The sequence below is a fragment of the Manis pentadactyla genome, chromosome 11 (assembly GCF_030020395.1).
Source record: "Manis pentadactyla isolate mManPen7 chromosome 11, mManPen7.hap1, whole genome shotgun sequence".
NCBI classification, from domain to species: domain Eukaryota; kingdom Metazoa; phylum Chordata; class Mammalia; order Pholidota; family Manidae; genus Manis; species Manis pentadactyla.
The window spans coordinates 76,912,626-76,924,845 of NC_080029.1; the positions used below are offsets into that span (position 1 = coordinate 76,912,626).

A 12,220-nucleotide genomic window follows, 5' to 3' on the forward strand; every position below is an offset into this window, starting at 1 on the left:
GGCAATGTCTCTGCTCTGAGTCCTGCTCAGTAAAAGGCTCCACCCAGGTTATCCTCCAGCTGCCCCCACCCTACCCAACTGAAGTCCACAGGGCCAAGGGAACATAGCCTATGGAGTCCAAATACCTCTTCGAGACCATGCTCTGGGTCCCAGGGTCCTAGAGTTCTCTGCACACAAGTCCTCAGATCCACTTTTAAGGTCTTTGTTGGCCTCTTCCAAGGGCCATCTTCCCAGAAGAAGATAACCCACCAGTGGTCACAACCCTAGGCCCAAGGGGTGGCCAGGGGATGCTATTTGCAGGGATTATAGACATGGGCTAAGATATCCACTTTCTTGGGTGTAAAGCCCCTCCAAGTGTGTGATGGAGTTCAGGATAGGAGAGAAGGGGAGTAATCAGGAGGTGTAAGCCAGAGGCTGGAGGGCAGCTTTCCTTGCAGCAGTACATTCACAGAACTACAGGAACAGAGAGTTCAAAAATAGGTACAGGCATATATACAGTTTAGCACGTTATAAATGTAGTATTCCAAATCTATAGGGTAAGAACGTATTTTTCCATGAGTGGTGTTCTTATTATTGGCTAACCATTTGGAAAAAAATAAACAAATGTAAGTCCTTAAGTAAAAATTAATTTCTTTTGGGACATTCTCCTTTTAACCATATGGTTCAACCTGAGATGCTAATTTCTTGCAGAATCATCCCTCCAGCCATCATGAATGGGCCAAATGCACAAGCCAGGCTGGGCTAATCCTAGCAGCCCCCACCCATGGCCACCACTGGTCAGTCCAGGGAAGGGCACCTGACTCACAGTGAGTCAACCAGAGCCCTTCCCAAGATATTCTAAATTGGAAACAGAGACAGATGGAGACAGACAGACAGAAAGGCATCAAGTCAAGTCCCTCTCATGGGTGTACATAGGAGATGTGAGCATAGGAGCTAGAAGCAACTTATATGTGCAAACTACATGTCTAACCCCCCTTGATTCAAATTCTCCCCCCATTATTATCTCTCTCTCTCTCTCCTTCCTTCACAGCCAAGCTACCCCTGTTCCTCATCTCACATAGCATTTTGTACAATCCTCTATCTTAGCATTTAACAAACTGTTTTGAGTTGTGAGTTTACTGCTCATCCCTACAGCCAACACTCTTTGACAAGGATCTCTTGGGGAGTCAAGGCAGTCTCAAGCCTCAAGGAGCCTATAGGCTGGCAGAGAAGTGGAATGTGAGACCCTGCACCCAAGAGGTAGACTGCCTGCATTTCCATTTACCATTTAATTGTTTTGTGACTTGAGTGAGATACTTAAATTCTCTGTGCCTTAATTCCTTCATCCGTAAAGTATAGCTCATGAAGATAATTGTGAGAATTAAATGGATTCATATGTGTTTGGGATCACACCTGACACACAGAGATCCAGGGGGGCTTCTTTCACCTACTTATGATCCATGCTTAGCACACTACCTAGCACATAAGGATACAATGAACATTTGTTAAATGAACAAATTCTGTAGCTTTATACAGTGATTTAGTTATATGAGTGACATGTTCAGGAACTACACAGCCCTCAAAGGCTTCAGGAAGTGGTTTCACTGTACTCAGAGGTCTGTGCTCAGCAAACTCTGCAGTCCCCATCACTGTGTCTGTCACAGCACAGAAGTACACAGCAGAGTTGCTCCTGAGGACAGATGGTTTCTTCAGGGGGAATGAGGCTTGGCTTGTATTAAATTCAGCCTGAAAACCATGGTTGCCTTTAATGAGATTGTCCCTGCAATGTATTTTAGGAAGAACTGAAGACCTTGGTTGGGATATTGGACATACCAGAAGAAGTAAGGGCTCCCAGGAGTGGAATAGGTGCATTTCACAGTCAGTGGATCCCCTTGCATGACAGCAACTTGATCTTCTGGCTGAGTTATCAACTGAGCTCTCAATCCACCTGTAAATTAATTCCCACTGCATCAGTGAAGCTGCTGAAAAGAATGTGAGTGCATAAGACACATGGAAAATGTCAAGGGAATATTACTCACCCAGCATGAAGAGAATCGCAAGCATTGAGATGTGTGCAGAAGCCATGGCTTAAGCTGGGCTGGCTGGTGACTCCTGCCAACCACCTCAGCTGGAGGTAAGCCCCATCCAGGACGGGGGCCTCCAAGAGAGACCAGAACCCCTGTGTCAACACTGGATTTTACAAATGGCCCTTCTTCGAGCACCTGTGTGTTCCCTCTGTTGAGCAAGCTCTTGGTCTAGGCTCTTCAAAGCTCTAGTGTAGCAAAGCAAGACTGCAGCTCTTCTCAAACCAATGACAAGTCTCACACTCAGCACCCCCTTAGAGCCCATACACAGAACCAGGTGACTTTACCACCCAGTCACCTGAGCTTCCAGGTCTTCTGACAGGGCCAGACTTCTGGATGTTTACATTTTTCATAAATAGGGATTTGGTGCTGGAGGAGAAGAAATAGTTTGTGAATCAAAGAGAAAAAATATATATGCTGAAAAATACATATATCATGCTTTAAATGGTTTATGCTGTCCTAAGATAATTTAGAGACAGAAAGAAGGGAAATTGGATTTTTTTTAATAGGACAGGAAAATAAATAGAAAAGAGAAGGGGAAGCAAAGGTTTGGGTGAAAAAGGAGAGAAAAAGAAAAATGGAGATAATAAAAGACAAAATAGGAGAAAAGAGTGAGGCAAGAGAAGAGAAATAAGAAAGAATGAGACCCTAGTTCTTCCTGTTTGAAATAATTTAGAGCTGGCTTCTGTGTAAACCTCTTTGACCAAAAGATGACTCAGGATTTTTCCTAGGGTAGGCCCACTGGGACCCTTCCCCATAATGATATTCAGTTAAATATTCATACAAAAAGAATTTGATTCGTCTCCTTAACATTTTTAGAGAGAAAAGGAAGGTATGGTGTTACAAACACCTCCTGGCACTTTTGTCCTATTAAACAGTAGATTATAAAGCAAAAACAATAATAAAAAAACAAAAAAAGGAAACCTCTGTGAAGGATTTGCAAAAAGACATTTTCCACATGGAGAGGCTGTTTTAAAAGAGTTCAAAGGAAGTGCATAGCATAATAAAATTAATGGTTAACTAAGCTTGAGATATTATAATGATGATTAAGGACTCATTTTAAGGGGCGGACAGGCTAAGAATTTGTACCAAAAAAATACCACAATAGGAGCAGAGTGATTATTCAATGCATTTAATTTAAAGGAAACAAAAAGATATCAACTTAAATATATTTTGCCCCTGAATTTCCTTATTTTTTATTTTAAGTATTGTCCAAATAAACCATATATTTTGGAAAGAGGATAGCAAATCTCTTGGTTTTGAATCAGAAAAGAAGTGGAACTTAGCTGTTTCTCAAAGCTTTGCTAAGGATCTCATACTTTAATAGCTGAAACCTTGATTCTATGATAACATCTTTCTTTGAAATATGTAAGTTATATTTAAACACTGATCTTCAAGTCCCAAGAAGTCTTAATGAATGGGAACATATAATGAATTTCTTCTTTTTTTCTGCCTAGAACCTTAGCTGAGTATTAATGTTATATCATTTAGGGTTCTGGCAATCAGTTCAGGAGGATGATGGCAATGAAGCTTAATGAAAGGGATATCTTAAATGGGTGGGCAGAATTAAGGGAAACCTACAAGAGAACTTAAAGCACCCTGGGGTCTAGCAACAGCCAGAACTCCTAGGCCTGAAGGGACAGAGGAAGAAATTCTCCTCACCTGGGGACACCTGTTACAGAGAGAACACTACCCAGCAGGACCTGTGGATGGCAGCAAAGAAAGGACCTCAGAAGAGCAAGAGGGGTAAAAAAATCCACCCTCCATGATCAAACAATCAACAGAACAAGACCTACAACTGACCAGACACTGGGGCTTTTATCCAACAGAATTCTGGAAGAACTAGGGTCAGTGTGCAGAAAGTTCTAGTGGAAAAGGCGGACAGCATGCATGAACAGATGGGGAATTCAGGAGACAGACAGGAACTGTAAAAGGGGCAGAGATTTCTTTTGCTATAAAAGGTACTGTTGGGCTAACTGCAATGGACTACAGCCTGCAGATGAGACGTCTTCCTGATTTTGTTAATTATCCTGTGGCTAAGTTATTAGAAGGTGTAGGGTCTGCAACCAGCAGTCCAGGAAGGAAGAAGAAGGAAGAGGAATAAGTTTGAAGCAAACATGATAAATATCACCTCCCTGTGCATGTACACAAATTCTCTGCAACTCTTCAGTAAGTCTAAAATCATGTCAAAATAGGAAGTTAAAAGTAGAAAATAAAAAAAGAAAGGACCTTAGAATACAATTATCTTGACCACTCTCTCCTACCACTGCCTCTCACAGTGCAGAACCCAACTAGAAGCAAAAGGACTAGCGAGACCGGTCAATGAGTAGAAGTCAGCTGCCTGGGGCCCGGGGAAGATGGAGAGGAGCCCTGGAGAGGGAACAGAACATCCGGCCCCTGACACTGGATTCACTGCTGCCCTGTCACTCAGGCAAAGATGTGCATATGTCCTAACTGTACTAATGGGCATGTCTATACTGCATTTTGATCAATGTAAAAAGAGAAATAAAGCAGATTAAAACAAAAGTCCAGTATAGACTTTACTGCCTTAATTAAACCTTCCAGGTAATTTCCCTATCTCTACATCTTCAGTCCTCTATGAATGCAGCACCCACAGATCACATGATCATGCCTGGATAGTGCAAGTGGCTCAGATATTGTCTTCAACCAACCAACAATTACTCCCAAAAGCTACAAATGAACCAAATCTTTAGGAGGTTTATGTTTTTCATCTTACACTAGAAATGACTAATTGTTTAGTGGTTCTTCTGAAAGGGTTACTTATGGAAGGAATTGACCGTATTTACTAAGTATACTCAGTTATAGAGAAAGGAAAGTTTTCTTCTGAATGTAGCTGTGCTTGGAACTTATGTATCTCTTTGCAATGGCAGGACTGAGGCATAAGCCTGATTCTTCTTCTAGAAAAGTAGAAAAGTTTATTCTTCATGCTTATTTCTAGTTAAAGAACTGCTGTTTGACTGCTAAGGAGGTAGAAAAAGATTCAGGTACCTCCACCTAATATCCTGCACAAATGGAAGATTGCTGGGCATCTGAGCTTTCAGAGTTGAACAACAGAAGCTCAATAGCTATGCTGCTTATGTGCTTTGATTTATGAGATTATGAGAAAGTTATTCATTAAATGCCTACTGAGAGCATAATATTAAGTCCTTTACATTCCTTGTCACATTTATTCTAACATCCCACATTTTAAAGATGAGGACACTGGAGTTCTGGAAAATTAAATAATTCAGTCAAGAAATAAAGGAATGGAACAAAGATTTACTGGCCCATGCTTTTTTTACTTCAAAGGCATTATTTTCACTATAGCACACTGAAAATATCAATTTTGATCATTTAGTTTTTAAAAACCTTATAATATTGAAAAGTAGCCCCATCATCATAAAAAATTATATGATCAGGAAGAGAACAAAGATGGCGGCGTGAGTAGAGCAGCGGAAATCTCCTCCCAAAACCATATATATTTTTGAAAATACAACAAAACAAATAATCCTAAAAGAGAGACCAGAAGACACAGGATAACAGCCAGACCACATCCACACCCGCGAGAACACAGCACCTTGCAAAGGGGGTAAGATACAAGATGCAGCCCGGCGGGACCCGAGCGCCCCTCACCCCAGCTCCCGGAGGGAGGAGAGGAGTCGGAGAGGGAGGGAGAGGGAGCCCAGGACTGCTAAATAGCCAGCCCTAGCTATCCGCACCAGAGCACAGACACAGTGCATGCGTGGGGTCCTGGATACTAAGGAAACAGGACAGTAAGACCTGTGAGTGGGTCCCGCATCTGGCGCCCCGGGGACAAAGAAAAGCGAGTGCTTTTTGAAAGTCTTAAAGGGACAGGGACCCCACCGCTGGACGGAAGTGCCTCAGAGCACACAGCCCAGCAGCTGGGAATCACGGGGAACTCTGGGCACCCGAACCCCCGCAGCGCAGCGCGGAGGCCCCTCACCGCGATAAACAGCCTCCTGCCTGATCCCCCTCCAACGCGGCTCCACCATATTGGAAAAGCAGCCTGAGGCAGGCCACACCCACAGCAACTGCAGCGCTAAACTCCATTAGCGGCCGGGCAAGATCAGAAGCCCTGTCTGCATGCAGCTGCCCAGCACAAGCCGTTAGAGGCCGCTGTTCTCCCAGGAGAGGAAGGCCACAAACTGGCAAGAAGGGACTTTCTCTTACCCAGCACACATGCCAGCTCCCCACAGATATATCTATCGCCATGAAAAGGCAGAAGAAATTGATACAGACCAAGATCACAGAGGCAAACCCTGAGAAGGAGATAGACCTAACCAGTCTTCCTGAAAAAGAATTAAAAATAAAGCTCATTAACCATGATGATGGAGCTGCAGAGAAATATGCAAGAGCTAAGGGATGATGTCCAGAAGAAGATTACAGAAATGAAACAATCTCTGGAAGGATTTATAAACAGAGTGGATTAGATGCAAGAGGCCATTGATGGAATAGAAACCAGAGAACAGGAACGCATAGAAGCTGACACAGAGAGAGAGAAAAGGATCTCCAGGAATGAAACAATATTAAGAGAGCTGTGTGACCAATCCAAAAGGAACAATATCTGCATTATAGGGGTACCAGAAGAAGGAGAGAGAGAGAGAAAGGGATAGAAAGTGTATTTGAAGAAATAATTGCTGAAAACTTCCCCAAACTGGGGGAGGAAATGATCGATCAGACCATGGAAGTGTACAGAACTCCCAACAGAAAAGACCCAAGGAGGACAACACCAAGACACATAATAATTAAAATGGCAAAGATCAAGGACAAGGACAGAGTTTTAAAGGTAGCTAGAGAGAGGAAAAAGGTCACCTACAAAGGAAAACCCATCAGGCTATCATCAGACTTCTCAACAGAAACCTTACAGGCCAGAAGAGAATGGCATGATATATTTAATGCAATGAAACAGAAGGGCCTTGATCCAAGAATACTGTATCCAGCACGACTATCATTTAAATATGAAGGAGGGATTAAACAATTCCCAGACAAGCAAAAGTTGAGGGAATTTGCCTCCCACAAACCACCTCTACAGAGTATTTTAGAGGGACTGCTCTAGATGGGAGCACTCCTAAGACTAAATAGATGTCACCAGAGAAAATAAAATCACAGCAAATAAAGCAAACCAACCAAATACTAACTAAAGGCAAAAAATAAAATCAACTACCCACAAAAGCAGTTAAAGGAAGCACAAAAGAGCACAGAATTAAACAACCAACATATAAAGAACAGAGGAGGAGGAATAAGAAGGGAGAATAATAAAGAATGACCAGACAGTGTTTAAAATAGCTCAATAAGCGAGTTAAGTTAGACAGTAAGATACTAAAGAAGCTAACCTTGAACCTTTGGTAACCACAAATCTAAAGCCTGCAATGGCAATAAGTACTTATCTTTCAATAATCACCCTAAATGTAAATGGACTGAATGCACCAATCAGAAGACACAGAATAATAGAATGGATAAAAAAGCAAGACCCATCTCTATGCTGCTTACAAGAGACCCACCTCAAACCCAAAGACTATAAGAACAAAGAAAGACTGAAGGAACAAAATAGCAGCAGAATCATAGAACCTAAGAATGGACTAACAGTTACCAAAGGGAAAGGGACTGGGGAGAAAGGGAGGGAAGGGAGGGGTAAGGGTGGGGAAAAAGAAAGGGTGCATTATGATTAACATGTATAATATTGGGGGGTTCATGGGGAGGGTTGTGCAACACAGAGAAGACAAGTTGTGATTCTACAGCATCTTACTACGCTGATGGACAGTACTGTAATGGGGTTTGTGGGGGGGATTTGGTGAAGGGGGGACCCTAGTAAACATAATATTCTTCATGTAATTGTAGATTAATGACAACAAAATAAATTAATTTAAAAATTTTTTTTAATTATATAATCATAGCTTGAATGGGCCAAGTAGAACTGTAGAGGTCACCCTGTAAATTGAATAGATATCAAATGCTGACCCCAAATGTACTGCCTAACCAAAAAAGGCCCTGGACAATTGCTTCTAAACCACCTCTAACATGCAACGACCATTCACCTTCTGTAGCACCTCTCACTCATCTCTATGCTTTGCAGTGCTATGTGCAGATAATCTGATGAAAACTTGACTTTTTTTTCATATCACCTTACAATATGTGCCCAGTCTTGACAATATTCTGACTATTCCACCCAACTTTCCAGTTTCTATTGAAAGAACCATCAAGTTCACAGGAAAGTCGACATGAACTCTTTCCCAAACCCATTGCAAAGTGAGTGAAGTGCTGTCTGTGTGGAAAGGAGAGAAGTGAGCCAATTTGGGGCAATGCTCCCAAAAGGCTGCAGGAGGGGGGCTCTGCTCTCCTCCAGGGTCTCTGCCCTCCAAGAGGGCCCTCTCTTCATTCTTTCTTATTTAACTGCTACTGAAACACCACATCACAACACAAAGGCTCCCAAGATGTGACCCGCAGCAGTGTCGAGGAGCTTCCATCTACTGTTCTAATACTCCTGCCTTTCCCAGAAAGCTATTTATAAAATCAGAACTATGTAAATGTTGCTTATTTCCCAGGAGACAAAAGAAATGGCTCATGTAAAATAATGAGAAGCCATCTGCAAACATCAGACTCTGACGTGTAAATTATAACCATTTTAGAAGTATCCAAGAAAAATCAACACAATGAAGTTGTTAGGGCAAGGAGGAAAATCGGTGCTTTTATGTGAAACTGACAAAAATACAATCCAAGTAAGAAAACTTTCATGTAAATTAGGGAAATCTAAAAAAAAACTCTAAATCTATGATTTAACCTTCTGCTCTCCTTCCTCCAGTAGAGGAGACTATAAATAAATAAACCTCCCTATCTCCATGGACTGATATGTCCATGGGAGATATGCTAGTTTCTCTGGGTCTAATACCCTCCCTCACCTTGATCCAGTTTCCCTGTAGTTTAGCAATAGATGAGGTTACATCTGAAGTATGCTGTTAAGTTCTAAGAATTATACTTTTAGAGAACTATAAGCCAACTGGAAATTGTTCAAAGTGCACAAAAGTGAGTATAGTCAAAATTGTGGCATATATATAATAAATAGTTAGGAAAACACAAATATTTAATATGGAAAAAACTCTTTGGTAAAAATTTTAGATCTGATCCAAAAATGCATAAAGGATACACATGAAGTGTTCTAGGTTCCCAAAGATGTAGAAACATGGGTGCTGCTCAATATAAAGAATAATTGCTGTTTAATTCAAAGCTGCCTAAAGTTTCAATGGTCAATATGGGAACACCAAGGACCCTGTTTAAAGAAGCTGTCAAGAAAATACTGGTATTTCCCTTGGTGATACTGTTGAGGAAATCCAAGCTTCTCATAGACAGGTGATCTAGGTCACCTTTTAGAACTTGACCTCCTAGGATTCATCCTTTATTTCTTTTTAGTTTGATGTGTCTCTTGTTTTATAAAGAAGCTCTGAGATTGAGTTTTGGGGGTTTTTGCTTTGTTTATATTTTGTTTTAATGAGACAAAAACAAAGAGAAAAATCATGCGACTGTCAAATCATAGGTTTCCAATAAATATTTTTCAAATGATTGAAATGTTAAGTAAGTACACACAGCTAGCAGAAATCCATGTAATGAGAAGCCGTTTTACATGCCAGATGCCAAGAAATGGATTAAGAGCTGTTTCCTTTCATTCATCATGAATGAATTGCTTTCACAAAGATACCCTCTTCCAAGGATTCACTCAGGAACCATCTTGGCATGCTGATAGTCCCAGGAAAAAACCTTGCAAAGTCAGCTGATTCTCACAGACACTATTTTCATGGAGAAATAAACAGAGGAACAAGACATAATCCTTGCCCTCAAGAATTTATCAACCATTTTGGTAGATGGGATACTAACTTCAACAAACTTAAGCAAAATGTGTAAGAATTGTAACAATGGAAAACTCATTAGGGATATTCCATCCAAATGAGAAGAGATCTCACAAAGCTTAAGAAATTTAGCCAATTAGTTAAACACAGTTATTCTAGTTCATCCTGTACTAGGGTCAGGGAAATGCTTTGCAAGATGTATCATTTGAGTTCAAGAAGGAAACCATAAGAATTAGTATTTGTATTTATCTCAACCTTCTCTAATTTCTATTTTTGTCACACACATGACCATAATCGATAAGCATATAAATGGCATATGTTGGGAGAGTAATATTTTGCTGATAGGAATACACAACCAAAGCCTTGGGAATGGCTGTACTACATCAGCACAGAGAACAGAGAGAGCCCTCAGCAGAGGCAGTTTGGGGTTTGAGCTAGACTCTGAATATGGAAAGTGAGAAGAAAGAGCACCAGTCTTCCACCTGTGTTTCTTCTTTGCTCTCACACTACCACCATACTCACAACCCTGCCCACCCCAGATATGGGGATGCGGGGGCCACACCAGGCAATTCTGTGACACCAGCTGGGTGCCTTAAAATTTAACTCAATTCTGACACTATGTACTTGGAGGTAGTATCAGATGCCATAGTTTAAGGGCTCAGTCCCATAAAACTACCTCCACCACCTTCAGAGGTCAATCTCAAGTCCAGATTATTACTCCAGATACTTCTTATAAAAAGGTTTAGGAAGCCCTAGTCTTCCCAAGGGTGTTGCTCTCTAAAGTGGGACAGATGTACCTGGGGTGGGAAGACCAAGAGAATCTAGAAAGGATATGGGAAGAGTATATTACAACGTCCATTTATATTTTAGTTTACAAGCTTAGGAGAGAGACTGAGTTTTCCTAATACTTCATATACTGGCTGACACTGGCATCCTCACTGGGTCTGTACGTTAGTTTATAAGCAAAGTATCCTGAGGGAGGGATTGAGGTTCCATACTCAGGGCTGTTGGTAGTAGCTACTCACTCATTCATTCCCATTCAGCTTATTATATTATCCAATGTTAACCAAATTACCCTTTGAGGAATGGACAATGCCTTGAAAATATTCCTGCAAAGAGACTGAGGCTAGCAAATAATATTTAAAAGCAAAAATAATCTAATAAGATCTCAAAAGAAATTCATCAAAAGTATTTCCATTATCAAGAAGACTATTTGAAACATGGATTTACGGCATCATTATTGCATCACCCGCTAAAAACATATTTTCCTATGTATGTAGTATGTCTGGACTCAAAGTTTTTTTGGATAGCAGCCCAAATGGGAAAGCTTAGGGAACAATGAATTATAGGAGAAGCAGTTACTGCTCATCTCTAGTCTGCCTCCTGCAAAGGCTAAGATCTCTCCCAGTTTCTGTTCAGCTCTTCCCAGGCTCGCTGCCTCTGTGCCCTCCAGGGCACAATAGTAAATGGCAGCATCTGCCACCTGCACCTGGCAGATGAGCAGTGATGAGGAGACTCGCTCATACATCATGTTGTAGTGTCCCTGCTGAGAAGGCCTTGCGCCCTTAACAAGGAGTCTTGGTGCATGTCCTGGGAAGTGAGGGTACCAGAAGAAGTCATAAGCATTGGATATAGAGTGATTACAGGCCATTTCCACCACAGCTCCCTCTGAAGATGCAACAATGGAAGGCTGAAACACTTGGTCCTTGCTCTCTGCCCCTGCAGGGAACAAAGAAGGTTGTGACTTTTATGCTGCAATTTGGCTGGCGGATTGCCCCTTAGGTGCAGTGAGTATTAATAAATGTGGCTTTTCTGTTGTGGTTTTTTAAGTTGGTCGCAAATTTAAGAACAATGGTGTAAGCTTTTCCAAGGCCAGATAGTAAAGGAGCCAACTCACCCTTCCAGGGAGAGCTGAGGAGGAGCCCCAGCCACAGTGCTTCCAGAGCATTCTGCAGAGCCATGGCCCAGGCAGCTGGTCTCAGGCCTCAGTTCTCAGCGTGATGCCCACCTGGAAGCTGATTTAAGGCCGTCTGTTTTGCATTTTCATATTTGCGCCAATGACACCATCAGCCAGAATCTGTGAACTGCAGAAGAGTGACTGCAGGTGGGAGGCTGCTTAATTATGACTTCAACTGTACTGTGTTTTGAGAAGATGGTCTCAAAAGGGGATGTATCCTTTCAGAGGTCAGCTCCATTGGGCAAATTTATTCATTCAAGAAGCTTGCTTCTTTCTTTAAGAGTGTCAGCAGGAGTCACACCATGGATGGGAGACTGCTTCATCATTCAAATCAAGGTGGT

At 41.7% G+C, this 12,220-nt stretch overlaps 1 gene segment (V, D, J or C); it reads right to left on the reverse strand.

Annotated features, from left to right (window-relative positions):
• Positions 1-11,213: 11,213 nt before the first annotated feature.
• Positions 11,214-11,883, reverse strand: LOC130679664 (T cell receptor alpha variable 2-like). The segment is given in 2 exon segments: positions 11,214-11,641; positions 11,820-11,883. Coding segments are annotated over 2 exon segments (492 nt in total).
• Between the last annotated feature and the right edge of the window lie 337 nt (positions 11,884-12,220).